The following is a 23,531-nucleotide window of genomic DNA, read 5'->3' on the forward strand; positions in this document are numbered from 1 at the left end:
CGATAGTTTGTTTTCTAGCTATAAGTCTTTTCTCAAGTTTCGCTAGCATGTCTAACCACTGCACGTCTTCTGGTTTGATAAACTCTTCATTGTTGGCTTCATCTTCATGTTCATTTGGTGAGGGATCCTCCTCAATCTCAGAGTCATAGTCAGGTATTGGGTTTTCTCTTTCATTTTTATTCTTTGTGGAAGTGTGATTGTTGCAATTGTCATAGGAAGTGTGAGTGTTTCAGCTACTTGCAGCCAAATTGGAATTTTCAGATGATTGCAATGTGGTCATTTCAGATTGATTAGAATTAGAGTGCTCCCCTTCTGCAGGCACATTGGAATTTTCAGATGATTGCAGTGTGGCCATTTTAGATTGATTAGAATTAGAGTGCTCTCCTTCTCCTTCACTTTCAACATCAACTTCATTTGGATCATCATCTTGATCTTTTTTCGTTTCTTCACTGTTGCTATCATTTTCCTTGGATGTAATTATTGAATTAAGGCTTCTGTGATCCATATCAAGTTTATTGAGACGTGTTTTTGGTGATAATCACTTCAAAATTCATTTGTCGACACGTTTTGAACTAGCAAGTGTGGTTCATTGTCGGGACAAGATGAAGAGCCAGATCATGGAAACAAGTTAAATAGAGAGACCGATCATTCAAACGGCTAGAAAGAAACAACTACTTTTGACCAAGGAAATGACTACAATGGATTGGGCAACAACTATATTTGACTGGACCAAGAGATAGGGAAAATATTATTGATTAGTTAGTTTGCTAGATCTATTTATTTTCATTTAAAATTATATGTAACTAAATATATCTACTTATATTTAACTATATTTTTTTAATGAACTTAAACTAAGAACTTGAAACCTAATAAATAATTTATTATCCTCTTTATTATTTTAAAACTAAATAAACTATATAAAGACTTGTATTATTATAGGATAAATTAAGATTAAAAATAAATGTTTATTAATTAGATAATTAATTAATTAGTTAACTTGTTTACTAAGTTTATATATTTAACTATATATGTAACTACATATGTAATATCTTCTTTTAACTTAAAACTAAATAAAATATAAATTTATGTTAATTCTATACTGGGATAAAAATATAATTGTTTTATTAATTAATTAGTTAATCTGTTTATTAAATTTATTTATTTTCATTTAAATGTATAAGTTACTAAATGTATTTTGGGATAAATAGGGATTAAACCTAAATGTTTATCAATTAATCAATTAATTAGTTAATTTGATTTTATATGTTTATAATTCTTTCTGTTATATTTATATATAAACTTATTTATTTATATATCATGTCTAATAAAAATTATTTATTTATATATCATGTTTAATAAAAAATAAGTAAAGAGTAAATATTTTAGAACTTGAACTAAGAAATTTAACCTAATAAATAAATAATAAGGGAAGTTTTATTATCCTCTTATTTTTAATTTAAAGCTAAATAAAATATAAGTAAACTAATATGAATAAAATATGAATAAAATAATGAATAAATAAAGGTAATGAGAACAAAGAAAACAACAAATCAATAACAAAGGGAGCAAAGGGGAAATTCAAACAATCCAAAAAACGAGGGAGTAAAACTAGAGAAGAAAACAATAAAAAGAACGAAACATTTGGGGGGGGGGGGGGGGGCTAAGAGGAAAGAGCAAGGATGCAACAACTGCTAATCTTCTAGCTGTCATCTCTGTTGAGATTGCTTGACCTCTTTCAATTTTTATGGCCTCCCTAAACTTACGGTGATGAAAAGGAGCAATATTAGCAATAACTTGGGCCTCCTCAATACACATATGATGCTTAGTCTTGTCCGTGTGTTCTGCCAGGGCTGAAGAGCGGGTCCTCCTGTGTTTGATGTCGACTGCATGCTCATGAATCCTCTAATTAACAGAGAGCCCAGTTTCACCAACATAGGGGGTCCCACAAGAACATGGAATAACATAAACACCTTTCATGTCCTTGGGGTCAACTAGGTCTTTTACAAATCTTAGGGAGCTACGAATGGTGTTAAGGGGTCTAAAGGTTGAGGGAACATTATGCTTCCTAAGGATTTTCGCAATCTTGTCAGTGGTTACTGGATGAAAGGGAGATGCACCCCTGAGATTCGATCTTTAGGGTCTTTCTTAACCTTGGGACCTCTGCTAGCTTTAAGGAAAGCTTTCAGACCTTGGTGCCTACTATATCCATTATTAAAAAAAACATATCCGTGCTTCGTTGACCAGTGTCCCTCCTTCCAAGCTGGCCATGGTCCATGCGTCGAGTCCTATCTTTCCTCCCTGCCTGTGGATTCCGGTGGTATCCGTTCTTTGAACAGAAACCTTGGTAATCCTTCGTTGCCGAACCCTAACAATCATAATAATCATCTTAAGTTAGGATCTGATAATGATAATGATAATATGAATCTCGATAAGTTGCATCATTTGAATTACAATAATAAAAGGTTCCATTGTAATTTTAATAATATTAGTACAGATAATAATAATAATAATTTTTTTGTGTTTGGATAATATGGATAACAGAAATGATAATAATATTAATTTAAAATACAGTGGTAATATTAATAATAATAATGGTAAATATAATATTGCTAATAATATTAATGATAATAATTTCAATATTAATAATAATGAAAATAATAATAATAATAATAATAATAATCCTTTTCATAAAAATAAGGTAGTCAATCTTTCTAAATTTTCCTTTCCCTCTTTCGTCTATAGTCTTCTTGAAAAGGGATTAAATTTTGCCCTCGCTCCTAGAAAAATCCCTGTGGAAGATATTATGTGTGACATAGAGTTTGGGATTAGGGGCTTACCTGATAATATCAAGGACACAATAAGGCAAGACTGCGCTGTTGTCCTCAAGAAGGAAAAGCCCCCTAGGAGCAATATTAGCAAGGATGAATTTGATGCCCTCAAATCCTTGAACCAAAACAAGGACATCGTCGTTCTTAAAGCCGACAAAGGTGGGGCTGTTGTTATCCTTGATAGAGAGGATTATCGCAAGAAGATGTTGGATCATCTATGTAATAGTGGAAGCTATAAAAAGCTTATCAAGAATCCCCTGAAAAGGATCTCCAGAATAGTCGCTCTAGCTATAAAGTCTAGTAACATTGTGGGTTCCTTTTGCCACAAGCTTATTGAGAGTAGCCCCATCACTCTGAGGATCTATGGGCTTCCAAAGATCCACAAAGACAGGCCCCCCCTAAGACCCATTGTCAACACCATAGGAGGGCCAACCTACCTCCTAGCCAAATACCTTGCCTTGAAGCTTAAACCCCTTGTTGGCCTCATAGAGTCATTCGTCAAAGACTCTTCTTCGTTTGTCAATGAGTTAAAGGGCATAAAGTTTGACCCTGGGGACATTCTTGTGAGTTTCAATGTGGTCTCCCTTTACACTTGCATCCCTATTAAGGAGGCCATTGAGGTCATCAATTGCCTCACTGACCCCGATACTGCTCGACTAGTTGAGATTTGTCTTACTTCCACTTTTTTCTGCTTTGAATGAGAATTCTATGAGCAAACTTGCGGGGTTGCCATGGGCTCCCCCCTGTTCCCTGTATTGCTAATCTTTTTAAGGAAGACTTTGAATCCAAGGCTTTGGCCTCAGCTCGTCTCCTGCCTAATCTATGGAAAAGATTTGTGGACATTGGTGTCATCTGGTCTCATGGCCAAGGAGAGTTAGATCTATTTTTCCAGCATCTCAACAATCAATCTTCCTCCATAAAGTTTACTATGGAGCAGGAAATTGATGGGTGTCTAGACACCTTTCCTTGATGTTCTCATTTCGAGGAATGATGACGCTTCTTTCACCCACTAAGTGTTTCGAAAGAAAACTCATACTGAGCAGTATCTTCATGCCAACTCTCATCATTTTCCTGCTCAAAAGTTGGGTGTTATCAACACGCTAGCTACTCGCGCATTGAGAATCTTTAATGAAAAGAACCTTGATAAAGAGAGCCCATCTCCTTAATGTTTTTGTTAATAATGGATATAGTAGGCACCAAGGTCTGAAAGCTTTCCTTAAAGCTAGTAGAGGTCCCAAGGTTAAGAAAGACCTTAAAGATTGAATCTTAGGGGTGCATCTCCCTTTCATCCAGAGGACCACTGACAAGATTGCGAGAATCCTTAGGAAGCATAATGTTCCCTCAACCTTTAGACTCGTTAACGCCACTCATAGCTCCCTAAGATCTGTAAAAGACCCCGTTGACCCCATGGACAGAAAATGTGTTTATGTTATTCCATGTTCTTGTGGGACTGCCTATGTTGGTGAAATTGGGCGCTCTGTTAATTAGAGGATTCATAAGCACGTAACCGAGATCAAACATGGGAGGACCCGGTCTTCAGCCTTGGCGGAACACGCGAAGAAGACTAAGCATCATATATGTATTGAGGAGGCCCAGGTTATTGCTAAGATTGCTCCTTTTCATCACCGTAAGTTTAGGGAGGCCATAGAAATTGAAAGAAGGTCGAGCAATCTCAACAGGGATGACGGCTGGAAGATTAGTAGCTGTTGGATCTTTGCCCTTTCCTCTTAGCCTCCCCCCACCCTGTTTCGTTCTTTTTATTGTTTTCTTCTTTTGTTTTACTCCCTCGTCTTCTGGATTGTTTGAATTTCCCCTTTGTTCCCTTTGCTATTGATTTGTTGTTTTTCCTTTGGTTCTCATTACCTTTATTTATTCATTATTTTATTAATATTATTAATACTTTATTCATATTAGTTTACTTATATTTTATTTAGTTTTAAATTAAAAATAAGAGGATAATAAAACTTCCCTTATTATTTATTTATTAGGTTAAATTTCTTAGTTTAAGTTCTAAAAATTTTACTCTTTACTTAGTTTTTATTAAACATGATATATAAATAAATAAGTTTTTATTAGACATGATATATAAATAAATAAGTTTATATGTATACATAAATGAAAGAATTATAAACATATAAAATCAAATTAACTAATTAATTGATTAATTGATAAACATTTAGGTTTAATCCCTATTTATCCCTTAATAAATTTAGTAACTTATACATTTAAATGAAAATAAATTAATTTGATAAACAAATTAACTAATTAATTATTAAACATTTATATTTTTATCCCAGTGTAGAATTAACATAAATTTATATTTTATTTAGTTTTAAGTTAAAAGAAGGTATTACATATTTAGTTACATATATAGTTAAGTAAATAAACTTAGTAAACAAGTTAACTAATTAATTATCTAATTAATAAACATTTATTTTTAATCTTAATTTATCCTATAATAATTCCTATAATAATACAAGTCTTTATATAGTTTATTTAGTTTTAAAATAATGAAGAGGATAATAAATTATTTATTAGGTTTCAAGTTCTTAGTTTGAGTTCATAAAAAAAATAAAATTAGTTAAATATAAGTACATATATTTAGTTACATATAGTTTGAAATGAAAATAAATAGATCTAACAAACTAATTAATAATCTTTTTTCCCTATCTCTTGGTAGCCATTTCCTTGGTCAAAAGTAGCTGTTTCTTTCCAGTTGTTTGAATGATCGGTCTCTCTCTTTAACTTGTTGCCATGATCTGGTTCTTCATCTTATCCTGACAATAAACCACACTTGCTCGTTCGAAACACGTCGACAAATGAATTTTGATGTGATTATTGCCAAAAACACGTCTCAATAAATCATCTTTCTTATTATCAATTTCCTTTCGACATGCTTTAACTTTTGCAGATGATTTCTCTGAACGCTGAAATGCTTCTTGAATTTTACTAAACTGCTCCATGAATTCAGTGCGTGAACGTAATGGCATATTGCATGGCAAACAACGTTCAAAGACTCGCGTGGTTATATTGTGTGGCATGGCTCTGATACCACTGGAGCAACAAAACTTATAGCTTGTTGACTTAATATGTTAAAATACACGAGGTATTTGTAATAATAATTTATTATATGTAAAAATGTACAAGTGATATGAAATGTTATAACGAGGACCTGTATACATAACTAAGCATGTGTCATTTCTTGAAAAGACATGCCTTTTCACTTAACTAATGACTACTTAACATAATCATTACTTGATTTTTTAGTAATTACATTTATTTATATATATTTATGTTTATTTTATTTTATACAATTTATGTTCGTAACAAGATGCTATAGCATTTTCTTATGATGAGTTAAAAGGTTTAAGGGAAGAATTGAAGATGTTATGGAACATACTATCCCTTTGAAGGATGAAAACGCCCAACCATTTCGTCAAAGTCTTAGGAAAATTAATCCTATGTTGCCCCCCTTGGTTCAGAAAATTCTTGCAGGTGCGTCATGTCCTCATTTTTATTTTCCTCTATAGTACAACCAGAATGTGTTTGTAGGGTATGTGATGGCCAGGCAGCAAGACATGATTACATCATCAAGGGTCCCGAAGGAGTTTTTACGGGATCCGATGGAATTCACTTGGCATATTCCATCATACGTACAACCTGCCTATTGTTCTGTTGCATTCTGACAACTTCCATAAAACAGGGTTATTACTTGGCTTGACTTAATTAATTACGCCTGAGGTGGCGTTTTGAAAGGAATATTTGATGGAATACCTCGGTGTAATAGCTTGTTGCACCCAGAACGAAAATATCTACATGATGGGATGATGAGAAGAGACATTGAGCGGCCAGATGAAGCGTGGTGAACAATTTACCATTTTCCCAGATTAAAAGTGACTTTAATTAGTCAATTAATTAAAAATAAAAAGGGGAAAATGACTAATTGGGAAAAAGGATAAAAGTGAGTTATGTAAATTAAAATTAAAAAGTCACTTAGACAGGGTTAAGAAAAAGCTTCTAGAATGGTAATAAAATAATAAAGTAAGATACTTCTAAAAGATTGGAAATCTATCTATTGGATCTTTAAAAGGAGGAGGAGATCGTTTGGGACATCCTTGAGTTGACTATTTTTCTTGTGGAGAGATTTGGAGAACCAAGAGTTCCCAGCTTCAGCAGTTGCCCCAGGATGAAAGTCCTAGAGTGATTCAGCAAGAGTGGGTGAGAACCCATTTCTCCCCTTGGTGAATTCATTCAGAATTCACATGTGATTTCAGCGGATCAGTGTTTTGGAGGCCTGTTGCAGTGTTATTGTTGATCTTTTGAGGGCATCACCTCAACCTTATTCCTGCTCTTTGCACCAACTTATTTACATATTAATAAAATTAGGCTGAGTTCTTCTACATGTTTTATCTTATCTATTCTTCAGTGGCATATTATATTCCTTGTTTTGCTGGGAAATTTGTGGTTTGATTTGTGGAAATTGTTTATGGAGTTGACGGTGAATTTTTTTGAAGCAATCTTTTGCTAAATTTATATTTGGAACATCTAGTGGTAGCAGAGCATGATTTTGGCCAGTAGTGGGTTAAAATTGAAGTTGTTGTATTGTTCCTGAAGAGTAAGGGAGCCATGTTTGTGGATTAAAATTTTTAATCTATTTGCTGGAGGATAATTGTTTTAGGTGTGTTAAGAAAAAAATTGTTGGACCAAATTTATTGCAGGGCCGAAATTATTCTGCTAGGCTGAAATTATTTTGCTGGGCTGAAATCATTTTGCTAGGATGAATTTATCTTTCTGGACTGAGATTATTTTGTTAGGCCAAAATTATTTTACTGTGCCGAATTTCTCTTGATGGGCCAACATTATTCTGTTGTGTTGAGTTTATCTTACCGTGCCAAATTTATCTTGTCGGGTTGAAATTCTCTTGTTGGGTCAAATTATTTTGCAACATTTGAATTTATTGGTGAATAGATTCTTCCTCATTATTATTAAGGGATTTGACTAACTTTTCAGTTGTGGCATTTTTTTCAATGAAAAATTTGTGATCTATCAAATGACCAATTTATGTTGGAATTTATTAAAATTAATTTCGGCAAAATTATTGTTGGAGACACGATTGCCGTTACACCAAAACCCGCAGGTGTTAGTAAACAGACACATCGCTAGATTTAAGCACATGCCACGAAATACACGGGGAGCGTTGACCTTCTACACCACCATTAACAAGGAGCCAACAATCTCCCCCCCCCAACGCGAGCCCAGTGTGTTTCGAACTCGAGACCTCTGGCTCCGATACCACTTGTTGGAGACACGATTGCTGTTACACCAAAACCCGCAGGTTTTAGTAAACAAACTCATCACTAGATTTAAGCACATACCATGAAACACATGGGGAGCGTTGACCTTCTACACCACCATTAACGGGGAGCCAACAATTATTTCTGGAGATTGGCACAAATCTACAGGCTGAGACAATGATATATCACTGGGCTGAATTCTTCTTTTTCTAAGCTTGCACTAGGGTTATTAGGCAAAATCTGCGTAGAGTTTTGGGGCTAGAAATTTAGCTAGAGTTTGGTTGGGAATTGGATCTATTTCTGGAGGAGATTTTGCAGGAAATTTTCAACTATTTCTAGAGGTGGATCATTAGCTGATGTGATTTCTTGTTGGATGTAGAGTTAGGAAGTTTAAGATTTTCGCACTAAATTGGCTCTTTCCAGATCACCTGGAATTTGCCCAAGGTTTTTCTGGGTTAAAATTTCACAATTTTCCTGCCAGTATTTGGGTTGGAAATAAACATTCCTTTAACAGTTCCTTTTATGGGTAAACTAGGTAATTCACACAACTTGGTGGACTTGATCTTGGCTTGGAGTTGAGCCAGACCATTTTTGGGTTTTTATGAGTTTGGTGTGGGGAGCTTGAGACTATATTTTCAGAATTTTTGGAGCAGTATTGAGGGAAAAAACACTAGTTCACCTCCAACAACAACAATAGTAGCAATATAATTTCTAGGCAATTTGAGTTACCCGTTTCAACCATTTGCGACATTGAGGATCATCAATCCTTGAATTCTGAATTAATTATTTTTAGGAGGCTGAGATTATCATTTTGGGAGGGAAAATTAGAGTTGAGTTATTTATTGTTGTTAGAACTCTGTGTTGAGGAGGCACTAGTTGTTGGGTAATCTTCAAGAGAATATCTATGTTCTTGATTATTGATGCCATATAAAGTTTAGTAGAGGTTTGGTCAGAGTCTTGAGTCAGATTCTGTACAACATTGTGACCCTTGCTGCAAAATTATGGGATTTGAGGAGACTTTAGAAAACCTCAGAAACACCTTTAATGACTTTGAAAGAAGACAATACCAACAACAGTTTGAGAAATCACTTGCACCTGTTGCTTAGAGCCGCAATGCTTCCTTGAATCAAAGAGAAAAACTGAACAACAAACCCTTTTCAAAGGGGGTACTCGCCATCCTACAACTGGAGCAGATAAGGAATTTGTAGAAAGAGATGGAGGTAGGGAATTGGCTCTTTGCATTTGTATTTGATTTGAAGAACCTAAAGATTACCACAAAAACTTTCCTTAATCTGGAGAAGCTAGATTCACACCTTTCCAAAGTGAGCCAATCGGATGGAGGGTCTTAAATTGGGCACTCAAACCAACAATGCTTTCTTTGATTCAACCAAGATTCTTGGAGCACCCTTGTGAAGGGGTCGGACTTAAAGTAGCCTCCTGTCTTAGTGAGGTTATTAGAATAACTTCACTTATGCTTCCCTACAAGATGACATTATGAGAAAAGATTTCCCACTAATAGAAGAGAACCTTCAGGATCTACACAACATTTTGGGTCTTACCATTGAGAAGTTGCTCAAGATCTTAGAAATCATGGCTGGAGTCATAGGTAACCATGTTGGCATTTGCAAGATGTTGTAGTCTAGTGTTGATTTGGAGTAGCATCAGATGTGTTATAGCCATGAAAATTGGTGGAGAGGCTAAAGTGCATGAGATCTCCAAGACCCAGAAATGGTTTGGGTAGATTCTAACCGGTTTGAGAAATATTAATATAATTAATATTTTTAATGGAGTTCCTAAGTCTAAACTTAGGAAAATAAAATATTAATGGGTATTAATATAAAACTGGGTTAGAAAGTTCCAAAAGTCATGGCTCAAGCCAAATCTAACCTTGGCCGTTGATTAGAGATTTAATCTCGGCCGTTGATGGACCAACGAGAAAAGTATAAGAGGAGGCTTGAGGATCAGTGGGAGAACACACCAGAGTGATCAGTCATTCGATTTTCTAGAGCGGGGTTTGCTAAGAGAAATCGAATCAGTGATCAGTGGCGAGGGGCAGTGAATACGTTGCAGAGAGGCAGAGTTAGTACGAGAGAGACAACGCAGAGCCTGGAGAGGTTGATGCAGAGGCAGCTGGGTCCTACGCAAAGGCAGTTGGGAGCTACGCAGAGCCAGGAAAGGCCAGCGTGGGTGACGTAGAGGGTCTGAGGGCTGATGCAGAGGCTTCAGTAGCTGCGCATAGGCTAGCAGAGATGACGTTGGGCTAAGAGGCAACACTGGGAAGATTTTCGTAGGGAAAACTGGGTGCTGGTGAGCAGGAAAGGGTGACACAATCCCTATTAGAGTGACACAGAGCGGTGGAAGTTGCAATTGTTGTTGTGGGTTTGTTCATCCGGTGATTGATCAACGGAAATATCTGTCTCCGAGGAGAGATACTACTATCAAGGGCATTCTCTGTTGGGTGAGCCATTTTTGGCACCCTAGTTGTACTATGAAAATTGCATAATAATAAAACCCTCTGAATAGCTACACTGGTTTTCCCGCATTGGGTTTTTCCAGGGCCATTGGTCCAAAAATAATGGTGTCACTTGTGTGCTTGTTTTCTTTCAGTTGATGATCTGTAGATGTTGATAGTGTACTTGTGTTTATTTTCAGTATTTACATGGTAAATAACTTGTTAAGTAATTAAACAAGTAGGAAGAAATAAACCAGATAGTACAAGATCTAATGGGTTAAACTTAGAAATTCCAACATGGTATCGGAGCGTGGTTGCAGATCACAGGATAACTGAAGGCATCAGCTAGCAGCGCAATAGCAGCAGATTCAGTTGTCTCGAGTGACAGAGTTGATCCGTGCAGAAGGCGACAGAGGAAGGAGTGACACAGGGAGACTGTTGATTTGGGGTAGCATCAAATGTGCTCTAGCCACAAAAATTGGTGGAGAGGCGAAGGCACATGAGATCTCCAATACCCAAAAAGGGTTTGGGCAGATCCTAAACAGTTTGGGAGATATTAAAATAATTCATATTTTTAATGGAGTCCCTAAGTCTAAACTTAGGGAAGTTAAAATATTAATGTGAATTAATATAAAGCTGTGTTAGAATGGTCCAAAAGTCATGGATCAAGCCATATCTAATCTTAGCCTTTGATTAGGGACTTAATTTTAGCCGTTGATTTGTCAATGAGAAATGTATAAGAGGAGGCTTGAGGGTCACTTGGAGAACACACCAAGAGATCAAGATTTTGACTTTTTGGGGCTGGGTTTGCTGAGAAAGTTGAGAGAGTGATCTAGAGTTGCAGCTGAGGGGTAGCAAATATAGAAGTAGAGAGGCAGCGAATACAGAAGTAGAGAGGCAGAGATAGTGCTGAGAGGATCAGCGCAATAGCCAGGAAAGCCGACGCAAAGGGCAGAAACCGGAACTGCCAAGAAAGCTGACACAGAGGACAGGAGCCGGAACTGCCGTGAATAGCTGGAACTGTTGGGAATTACCAGAGCTGCTGTGAACGCTGATGCAGAGGGCAGAAGCCAGAACTGCTGGGAATAGCCGAAATTGTTGGGAACTGCCGGAACTGTTGGGAACTGCTAGGAAAGCTGACGCAGAGGGCAAAAGAAGCTAACACAGTCCCTAGAGGCTGACGCTGGGGTTTTTCGTGGGGCAGATTGGAGCTGAGGAGCTGCCGGAGTGTTTATTCGGGGTTTCAGCCGGAGCATCTGTCTTCGAAGGAGAGGTACTATAGCACCAGTTTTCCCGCATTGGGTTTTTTCAGGGACATTAGTCCAAAAATAGTTTTGTCATTTGTGTGCTTGTTTTTATTTTCATCAGTTGATGCTCTGTAATGTGTTGAGCATGTACTTGTGTTTATTTTCAGCATTTACATGGTAAATAACTTGTAAATTAATCAGAGCAAGTAGGAAGGAATAAATCAGAAAGTACATGGAGGGTTTCTAACTGTTAGACTTAGAAGAGCGTGGTTGCAGATCACAGGAGAACTGAGGACATCAACTGAGCAGAGCAGCAACAACATAAAACAGCTGTCCCGATTGACAAAAGCTGTTCCTAGCAGCAAAACAACAAGGAAGGGGTGACGCAGTGCCTGCGTCATCAAGTTCGGGTCAAGAAGAGGCTGAGGGAGGCAAACACAGGCTCACGCAGAGGCTAGGAGGGATGACGCTGTTGGCTTAGGGAGTTAGTTTGCCAGTGCTGGGATTGCACAGAGCCTAGGAGCTCTCAGCTTCAGGTTGCTGGGGTTTAGGAGGCTGTGGATAAGTTGAAGAGTGGAGCTCGTGGGGTACTGTTGTCAGAACAATATCTAACAGGGCAAGGCCAAGGAGGAAGAAGTTGCTATAGAGGGTTTCTAGCCAAAAAATTTGGATCATTGGTGCGGTTGAACAGACAATCAGAGTAGAGGGCATCTAGACATCGACAGAAGGATTTCTAGGAGGGAAATGGAGGCTCAGAGAGAATCACATTGAGAACTTCCAGGAGGGAAGTAGAAGAGCAGCGGAATGGCAGTACACGGAGTAAGAGAACGGGACAGACTGGACAGAGCCTCAAACTTCGTAGTTTGGAAGGCCAGAATCTTATCCGTACTTGACAGAAATCGTGTCAAGTACTTCACCTTAAAGACGATAGCAGTCCCAGTTGATCCAGCTGACAATGACAGGTATGAGGAAGCAATGGCAAGGGCCAAGAATATCATTCTTGACGGGGTCAAGGATCATATAGTACCACATATTGCCGAGAAGAATACGACACAGGAGATGTGGGAGACCCTGAACAAGTTGTATTAGCATACTTTCGTGCAGAGGAATATGCTTCTAGAAAGTCAGTTGTGGTCATACTAGATGCAGAAGGGAGAACAAATCGACACCTTCCTCGGTTGATTGAAGGAGATCCAATATCAGCTGACTTCCATAGGGGCCATACCAGATCCAGAGTTGATGGTGAGAACAACCTTGAATGCAGTTTCAGAACACTGGTAGGTGTTTGTCCAAAGCATACTGGGCAGGACAACCCTTCCAGATTGGGAGGAAATGTGGGCGGCTGTTCGCTAAGAAGAGATCATGAGGGTGACCAAGATAGGAAGCAACAACAAGGGGATCAAAATCAAGAAGGAGGAGGAGGTGGATGCTGCACTAGCATCTGAGGGTAAGCAAGAAAAGCGGAAGAAGAAGGACCTCTCTAAGGTCAAATGCTTCCACTGTGGGGAGCTGGGTCATTATGCGACCCGATGTCCGAGGAAGAAGAGCAAGGGAGTGGCTTTCGAGACCAAGGCAGCGCCAACAAGGACAGAGAAGGAAGTGGAGACAGACAATGACTGTGCCATGAGTGAACACACACCACTTGAGTGAAAGTGGGGAGACATCGAGCTGTAGTTAGGAGGACTACAGAAGATGAGGGGCAGGATCCTCGAGGTATCCAACCTCTTAGATTACACCTGGCTACGGAAGCCCCAAAGAGCAATAGTAAGACTGACGGATGTCGGTAGAGACAGATGAGGATGGAGCGAGAGAGGGAGCTACAATGCAGGATTCCCAGGACAGCGTGAGGCAGCAGTGTGAGAAGCACGGGAGTGTTGCATCAATGCAGGATGGCACACAGAGGTGTGCAACGGTGCGAGATGCACAGAGTTATTGCAGCAACGCAAAGGTCAGAGAGGGAGCACATGTCAGTGACAAAGGGAGCTTCAGCGTCAGGAGTGTTTCTAGCTTGGCGGAGATGTCAGAGTTGGGAGATCAGTTACTTACTTCTCAGTAACTGGGTTGTAGTGCAACAATTAGCAGTGGTAGTGTTATGGGCAACACGATGCAACATAATGAGAGGGGCTGCAGTGCAAATGCAGCAGTGGCAGTGGCAGGGCCATGGGCAGCAGCAAGGATGCAAAGGGAGTTGCAGTACGAATGCAGCAGTGGCAGTGGTGGGGCCATGTGTAGCAGTACAGGATGCAACAATGCAGAGAATGTTGCGCAGTAGGTCTATCATCAGCACAGGGACCAATGCCGGATGATCAAAGTGATGCTTAGTGAGGAGTATTACTAGAGCAAAGTCCTTGCTAAGAGGGAGTGTTGATTTGGGGTAGCATCGGATGTGCTCTAGCCACGAAAATTGGTGGAGAGGCGAAGGCACATGAGATCTCCAATACCCAGAAAGGGTTTAGGCAGATTCTAAACAGTTTGGGAGATATTAAAATACTTAATATTTTTAATGGAGTCCCTAAGTCTTAACTTAGGGAAATTAAAATATTAATGTGAATTAATATAAAACTGTGTTAGAATGGTCCAAAAGTCATAGATCAAGCAAGATCTAATCTTAGCCGTTGATTAGGGACATAATCTTGGCCGTTGATTTGTCAACGAGAAAAGTATAGGAGGAGGCTTGAGGGTCACTTGGAGAACACACCAAGAGACCAAGATTTCGACTTTTTGGGGCTGGGTTTGCTGAGAAAGTTGAGAGAGATCTAGAGTTGCAACTGAGGGGCAGTGAATGTAGAAGCAGAGAGGCAGAGATAGTGTCGGGAGGATCAGCAAAGCAGTCGGGAAAGCCGACACAGAGGGCAAAAGTTGGAACTTTCGGGAACGCTGACGCAGAGGGCAGAAGTCAGAACTGTCGGGAACAGTTGGAATTGTCAGAACTGTTGGGAACGTTGACGCAGAGGGCAAAAGCCGAAACTGTCAGGAACAGATGGACCTGTTGGGAAATGTAACGACCCATCTAAATTGATCCATTATATAAAGTTTTAAACTTTATAATAAAACAAATGTGATGAAATTTAAGGAGTTTTTTGTGCCTTTTCCAGATAGTAGTAGTTTAATGTTAGCAGTGTTGAACAGTATGGATCTATCTCTAGTGTTGAATAGTATGTTTTTGGATAGATTAGCGGGATATTTAGTCTGGTTTGAGGAACTGAACTTCTATTTCTTTAAGATGGCGGTTATATATTTTTAGGAGTTCACCCGGTTTCCCTGTTGGGCGGGTGGCAATATGTATATGTACATAGTTTTCAATTTTATTAATAGAATTTTACCTTAGCTTACAAAAAAAAAAAATATGTTAAGTTTTATAAATACAATTAAACTTTATAAACATATATAAGTTAAATTTTATAAAATATATAATGGAACTTTATGATATATATAAATTTAAATGTTATAAAATATATAGCTGAACTTATAAACATACATAATCTAAAAGCGTAAAACAAAACTATATGCTATAGCATACCTAAAAATCATTGCAGGACCCTTTAAAAGGGGGCGCGTCCAACCAACTGAAAATTGATAACAGAGCGCACTTTGCCAGGAAAATATCTGAGGGTTAAATTGCATGGAGGGCGTGTCGAGTCGAGGGAAGGCGGTGGCTGCAGGTAGGAGGGCGGCCACCGCCAGGCCCGTAGATAAAACCGGCAGCCTGGATCGAGAGTGGGGGGGGAAAAAACCAGAGAGGAGCAGAGAGAACCAGAAGCAGAAATTCACCAGGAGAAAACCAGGAGAAGATAATTATCCATTGGAAGAGCTTTAAGCCGTCTGAGGTTCTGGGCACGGAGGGACAGAGAGCTTCTGTTGAGCAGCTTTCTGGATTGAGCAGCTAGGTTTGCTCAGTCTGGTTGGGTGGTATTGGTCTCCCGGAGATTGGATCAAAATAGCCACGACATCACCAACAGCAGAATCACCAGTTTAGTAGCAGAATTAGCAGCAGTTAAGGTAAGTACAAATTAATTCTTCAGGCTTTCTGTATTTCAGATTTTAGTTACTGTGTGAATGGTTATTACAGGAAAGATGACGCGGAGGGCAGAAGAGGCTGACACAGTCCCTAGAGGCTGATGCTGGGGTTTTTCATGGGGCAGATTGGAGCTGAAGAGCTGCCGTAGTGTTTATCCGGGGTTTCAGCCAGAGCATCTGTCTCCAAAGGAGAGGTACTACTATCGAGATTTTTCTCTGTTGGGTGAGCCAGATTTGGCACCCAGATTGTATTCTAAAACTGCTTAATAAGTCAAACCCTCAGATAGCTGCATTGGTTTTCCCACATTGGGTTTTTCGGGGACATTAGTCCAAAAATAACGGTGTCATTTGTGTGCTTGTTTCTGTTTCCTTCAGTTGATGATCTGTAATGTGTTGAGCATATACTTGTGTTTATTTTCATTATTTACATGGTAAATAACTTGTTAATTAATCAGAACAAGTAGTAAGGAATAAATCAGAAAGTACATGGAGGGTTTCTAACTGTTAGACTTAGAAACTTCAATGGAGACTGCGTCATCATTCTGGGCCAAAGAAAGTCAGCATAGAGGCTAAGGGAGGTAGAATCAGGTTCACGCAGAGGCCAGGAGGGCTGTTGCAGTTGGCTAGGGGAGCTGATTTGCTTGTGTCGGGATTGCGCAGAGCCAAGTGGCTCAATCCTTTAGTTGTTGGGGTATAGGAGGCTGCAAGTAATTTGCAGAGCGAAGCTACGAGAGCTTCTAGACGGAAAGTTGAGAGACTCAACAGGAGTCGAACAAAGGAATTCCAAGAGGGAAGTAGAGAGACTCGGAGTGGACTCGGAGGAGTCGAAAGAAGAGAGACATAATGGTCGTGAATGGACTGAAAGATAAGGATAGGTTGGATGGAACATTCAACTTCGTGGTCTGGAAGGCCAGGATCTTGTCCATTCTAGACAGATATCGCATCAAGGACTTTGCGTTGAAAACAATAGCGATCCCATTTGACCCAGCTGAAAATGAGAAGTACGAGGAGGCAATGTCCAGGGTGAAGTGCATCATCCTTGATGGTGTCAAGGATCATGTGGTACCGCATATTGCCGAAAAGGATACGACAAATGAGATGTGGGAGGCCCTGAAGAAATTGTACCAGCATACTTCTGTGCAAAGTAAGATGTTACTTGAAAATCAGTTGCGGTCATACTAGATGCAGAAGGGAGAGCAGATAGATGTCTTTCTTGGTCAATTGAAGGAGATTCGTGACCAACTAACTTCCATAGGGGTCACGCCGGATCAGGAATTGATGGTGAGGACCGCCTTGAACGCAGTCTCAGAGGATTGGGAGGTATTTGTCTAGAGCATACTGGGCAAGAAGAGCCTTCCGGATTGGGAGGAACTGTTGGCGGCTCTTTGTCAAGAAGATATTAGACGGGTGTCCAAGGTAGGGAATAGCGGCAAAGGGGTCAGAATCAAGGCGGAAGAAGAGGATGCGGCTCTAGCATTTGCGGGGAAGCAGGAGAAGAGAAAGAAGAAGGACCTCTCCAAGGTCAAGCGCTTCCATTATGGGGAACTGGTTCATTTTGTGAACCAATGTCCTAGGAAGAAGAGCAAGGGAGATGCTTCTGAGACCAAGGCAGCCCCAACGAGGGCGGAGAAAGAAGTCAAGGAGGATGACGATTGTGCCATGAGTGCTCATGTGCCACTTGAGAAGAAGGGGGGAGACATTGAGTTGTAGTCAGATGGACTACAGGTGATGACGAGCAGGATCGTTGAGGAACCCAACCTCTTGGAATATACCTTGTTAAGGGAGTTCCGAAGAGGAGTAGCAGGACTGGTGGATGTCGGTAGAGACGAATGCAAATGGGGCGACAGAGAGTGCTACAGTGCAGGAGTCCCGGGACAGTGTGAGGTTAGCAATCTGCAACAGTGCGAGAGGCACGAGAGTGTTGCACCAGTGCAGGATGGCACAGAGAGGTGTGCAACGATTCGAGATGCGGGGAATTTTTGCAGCAGCGCGGAGATCAGTAGAGGGAGCACTTGTTAGCAGCAGAGGGAGCTTCGACATCAGGAGTGTTTCTAGCCTGACAAGGATGTCAAAAGTTGGGTGGATCAGTTACTTATTTCTTAGTAACTGAGTTGCAGTGCAGTAGCAATATGCAGTAGCATGATGCCATGGGCAACAGTACAAGATGTAGCGGTGCAGAGGATGTTGGGCAGGGAGGCCTAACATCAACACAGGGACCGTTGCTGGATAATTAGGGTGATGCTCAGTGTGGAGTATTACTAGAGCACAATGCTCACTAAGAGGGAGTGTTGATTTGGGTTGCATCGGATGTGCTCTAGCCATGAAAATTGGTGGAGAGGCTAAAGCGCATGAGATTTCCAAGACCCAGAAATGGTTTGGGCAGATTCTAACCGGTTTGAGGGTCAGTTCGAGAACACACCAGAATGATCAGTCATTCGATTTTCTAGAGCCGGGTTTGCTAAGAGAAATCGAATCATTGATTAGCAGCGAGGGGCAGTGAATACATTGCAGAGAGGCAGAGTTAGTACCAGAGAGACATCGCAGAGCTTGGAGAGGTTGACATAGAGGCAGCTAGGTGCTACGTAGAGGTAGCTGGGAGCGGCATAAAGCTAGGAAAGGCCAGCGTGGGTGACGCAGAGGCTTCAATAGTTGTGAAGAGGCTAGCAGAGCTGATGCAGGGCCAAGAAGCAGCGTTGGGAAGATTTTCGTGGGGCAGACTGGGTGCTGATGAGCCTGGAAGGGTGACACAATCCCTATCAGAGTGACACAGAGCAATGGAAGCTTTTTTTTTATTGTGCTTTTGTTCATCCGGTGATTGGTCAGCCGGAATATCTGTCTCCGAGGAGAGGTACTACTGTCAAGGGCATTCTCTGTTGGGCGAGCCATTTCTAGCACCCTAGTTGTATTCTGAAAACTGCATAATAATAAAACCCTCTGAATCGCTGCACCGGTTTTCCCGCATTGGGTTTTTCTGGGGACATTGGTGCAAAAATAACGGTGTGACTTGTGTGCTTGTTTTCTTTCAGTTGATGATCTGTAGATGTTAATACTCTACTTGTGTTTATTTCCAATATTTACATGGTAAATAGCTTGTTAAGTAATTAAACAAGTAGGAAGAAATAAACCAGATAGTATAGGAAGATTTTGTAACGCGTTAAACTTAGAAATTCCAACATCTAGGTTGTTGGCCATTTGGAGGAAGGAATAGTTTGTCTCACTAGTTGCTTAGGAACTAGCCGAAAGGTTGGTTAAGCAGAATTTAAAACTTTGCAGAAGGCATCTGATGAAGGAGGAACTGGGGAGGATGTTCAGTGATGGAAAAGAACAAGGTGCCAAAGCTCAAACATGCAGCAAAATTTAATTGCGGAGGAAAAGTCTTTGCTTCATCTGCAAGGGACTTTGGGTTTCTAACAACCCCTGCTTGAGTGACATAGAGAAGGTGACAGAGGTAGATCAGGAGGAGATTCCTTTTGACTTTTCGAATGAAGATTCTTCTTTTATAGTTGAGTTAATGGGTTCTTATGTGGATGCCTCTTAGGAGCTCAAGAAGTCATGTGGAGTTGGGGACAACAAACCAGATATGTATTTCTATTTGAGGGATGAGTATGATGAGCAACAAATTGTTCCCACGAGTGAAGAAGTCCGGGGAGGAGAGAATCAGGGAGATGAGTCACCATTGATGATTTTGCATAACCAACGTATGGTGGAATGTTGGTTAGATCAATAGGATGATATGTGCAATGTGCATGATTAGCCATCTTTGGAGAGTCAGCTAGTGGCTCATGTTGATTCCATGATTAAGGAGGATGAGCAACCATCCTTTGGGCTAGCTATTGGCGAGGAGCAAAGAGATGCACAAGCAACCAATAGGGTTGTAGTACTTGAGACAATTGTTGTCAGGAGGTGCTAAAACCTGACAAGATAGTTTGGAAGGAGGATGGTAGATTGGAGGAGGGTGGAGTTTCCTGTCAGACGAGGGAGGATATTTTGGAGTAGGTGGTGCATCCATCTTTAGGTCCATCCATTGATGAGGTGCAAACAGATGTAATGGCAGCCAACAAAGCTACAACATTTTCAAGCAACAACCCTCTCCAGGAGTACATAGACAGGGCTTGCAGCATGGCTTGCCCACTTTTTCCCATTATAGAGAGGGGCAAGATTTCTTGGATAGATCTTGTTGATTGACGAGTCAGAGTTGCATGAGTTGAGTATGGACTAGCATCAACCTAGTAGAGTTGTTCCATATACATGTCCATGCATTTGATTCTTCCCACGAGATGGATTGGCGGAAGATCATGAATTGGTATCCAATTGATGGAGCGCCTTTCTTAGTCAAGGGATTAGTACAACAAGGGACCTTAGAGATAAGGGATACTACATGTTCTCATTGGCTGCAAGATGTAGGCCGACCACTCATCAACATCTCAACACAACATCAACATAGTGGGATTGGCCTTGGTTTATGTCAAGGGTTGGATTGGAGAGAGGTGATGAGTTAGTATTCTATTGGTGGAGCACATCTAGAGCCGTGGGGTATGGGTGATGATGATTGGCCATGGTGGCTTTGGGATCCCGATGGGTCTCTTGATGGCAGGTTGAGTCGTAGATGGGTTTAGGACCCAAATATTGAGGGATCCATTCATGATTGGTTAGCATGGAGGCATGGCATAGCACAATGGTTCATATGGGATCTTGGTATTAGTTTGCAGATGCCTTTATAGTGGACATATACGAATTGCTCAAGGGAAGGCAATCTTGGGGCGAGAGGATTTGTTATGTCCCGTGTAGATTGGATAAGGCGACGAGTAGAGAAAATTGTAGTGGCACAAATGTTTTTTTGGTGGTGGACATGTCTTTGGGTAACTACGGTCGTCTATGTCAAGAGTGGAGAGGTCGATTACGAATAGCCAGGGTGGTTTTGTGGCATTGCTACTGCAAATGATGCTAGCGGTGTGGGAACATGTGTGGATCGCAAGGATGATGGGAATAGTGGTCTGTGACTCAATCAAAGCAATTGGGGATGGCAGCTAGTGGACGATGCAGTGGCTGGAGATGGCAGAGGCAACGAAGGGGGAATGGGCACGAGATTTGTGGAAATTGGACGGTCAAAAATTGGGTGATCATTGTTCGCCAATGGTAGCTTGTAGGCATGGATTGCAACGACTGTAACGGAAGGCGCAGGTAATTTTTTTTGTTTGTTTGTTAATAACCCTTTTTTTTATAATATAGCTTATTTTTATTTTTATTTTTTAATAATTTTTTTAATATGTATATTTTGTATATTTGAATTTTTTTCTACAACTATATTTCTTTTCTGATTATATATATATATATATATAGATATGTATTTTTTTTCACCTTGTTTTCTTATTTATTTGTTTTTTGTGTTTTGTTTTGTTTTGTTTTTTGTTTGTTTGTTTGTTTTTTTTTTTTCTCAGTTTTTCTCTCCTATATATCTATTTTTTTTAAATCTTTTTTTTCTTGAATGCTTCTTTTTAATCTTTTCCTCAGTTTTTTCCTTTTTTTTATATGGCCAAGGGCCTATGCGAGATGGAGAAACTCCAAACTCTTGTAGAAAAATGCTTCAACAACAACAAGGTTGACGAATTTGACGGCTAAGGAGCTGCATCGGAGAACACGACTCTCTGCAACGATGGAGCGGCCAGAGGAACGAACAACTCTAATACCAATGTAACGAACAAAGTTCGTATAAGCAACAATAATCTTCAGAATACTTCGAAGACCAGAATATCCATTGTTGGACAAGTAATTGTAGTTTGAATATTATATAAAAGAAATTGATGAGATGATTACAAATCAGGGTGAGGGCCTGCTTATATACCCTAGGCAGATACTTCTTCACCAGTGGTCATGTCCTTAGGGACATGCCTCTTCATTAACTAATTACTAATTAATCATTATTTATGATGTGTTATTATTATTTATATTTACATTATTTTTACTATTTTTATACATATTTCATTCATAACATAATGAGTTGACCAACAAGGTAATTAATTTACCAGAAATGTAATAATTCGACTGGAAATGGAATAAAATTGACCAGACTATCTATTAATTCAACTAAAGCATGGAATCTGCAATCTAGGGAGGACTTACAACCTAGGGGAATATGCAATTGGCCAATGCAATGTTGATTTGACTGTGTGTGTGTGTGTGTGTGAGAGAGAGAGAGAGGGAGAGACAGAGAGAGCATACCGCTATAAGGAAAGAGAAAATTGCCTGTCAACTCTCTAGGCAAATAAAAAGAAATTTGAGAGTGAAATGGGGAATAACAATGTTTTACCACAAACCTTGATCTCCCTTAGAGAATAAATGTGTGGTCCAAGACTCCATGTCCTTTGGCTGTTTGAAGTGAACATTCATTTGATAGGGATTGAATTCAAACACGGATTCACCCATTATATATAATACGTGCTAGTTTCTATGTGAATTATATGGTGCCAAATGGAGAATCATTTTACCCAACGAATGGAGCCATCAATTTCCAACAACATCAAGTCACACAAACAGCAATTATAATCCCATATTAATTGAGCAAATCATTTGGCATTTATTTGTCAGAATGCATAAACAGCAATATGCAGCTAAAAATGGATGTCCATCACACATAAAATCACACACCTAGTTGACACAGAGTTTTTACCAGGAAACCCAAAAGTGAAAACCAGCTTTGAATGGGGTCTCCATGTTACATTCTGTCAATCTCTGGTTGCAATGCTTTCATGGCTCTCTACCCCTTTTCCTCTCTTGGTGAAAAATTTCCATTGAGAATGAAAGTGAAGGAAGAAATAGGATGAGTTGTGGGATGCCAACAGCCATGATCTTTCATTTCCCATTTCTTAGCATTCTCTCCTATTTTATTTTTGTATTTTACATAATTCATTTTTTTATTATCATTTTTGTCTTATTCCATTTTTATATTTGCGTTGTGTTACATAATCTGTCTATCCTTCACTAAGTGCTAAATTGGCTTGCAGGTACTGAGTCTTACAGCTATTCAAGAGTTCAGATTCATTTCAGATCAATTTATGTTTGTTACAAGGAACCTTCCAGTTTTATAAAATATTGCCCTTTGTTCTTGATTCTTTTAGAGAATGTTTAGAGAAACCTATTCTTTTTAAGGATTACTATGCAATATAAGCATGTCTGATAGTTTAATATAACAATTGATTTTGAAATATTTAAGATGAGGGAAACTTTATATTTGCATTGACTACTTGGTACTAGTGCTCCACTAAAAAGTACCCTGCTACTATGTGCTGTTTCCTCTGAGATGACAGAAATACTCCTTGTTTTAAAGCCAAGTGAGGAAAGCATGGAATTATTTTGATATGTTATTTTCTTTCATGGATTTGTTGTACCATTTCATTAACAAGGATGTTCACAGTTGCATCCACTCTTTTTTTACAAGCCTATAGTGCTGACATACCATCAACTTTGTGCAGATAACAAACTCTTTTTTCTCTGAGGATGATGAAACACAAGATAAAGAAACACGGTCTATCCTTCATGGGACTGCCCAAAAAGATAATAATCATATAGACGTTGAAATAGATTCTGCTTCTCAAGTTTTACCAGGATATCATGGTCCGTATGCTGAGAACAATTGCTTGATCCATTGTAATGATTTAAATAAGTGCAGTAACCAGTTTATTACGGAATGCTGACA

General features: G+C 39.5%; 1 protein-coding gene across 5 annotated transcripts in view; it reads left to right on the forward strand.

Annotated features, from left to right (window-relative positions):
• Positions 1 to 23,531, forward strand: part of TERT (telomerase reverse transcriptase) — a 422,846-nt gene that overhangs the window by 261,893 nt on the left and 137,422 nt on the right. For all 5 annotated transcript variants that reach the window (XM_089437131.1, XM_089437132.1, XM_089437134.1 and 2 more), the window contains one exon: positions 23,308 to 23,449. In XM_089437131.1, the coding sequence (XP_089293257.1) occupies positions 23,308 to 23,449 (142 nt within the window). The remainder of the gene's footprint in view (positions 1 to 23,307; positions 23,450 to 23,531) is intronic.

The sequence above is a fragment of the Pinus tabuliformis genome, chromosome 5_2 (genome assembly GCF_031772625.1).
Source record: "Pinus tabuliformis cultivar Carrire ecotype Pingquan chromosome 5_2, CPIR1, whole genome shotgun sequence".
Lineage (NCBI taxonomy): Eukaryota > Viridiplantae > Streptophyta > Pinopsida > Pinales > Pinaceae > Pinus > Pinus tabuliformis.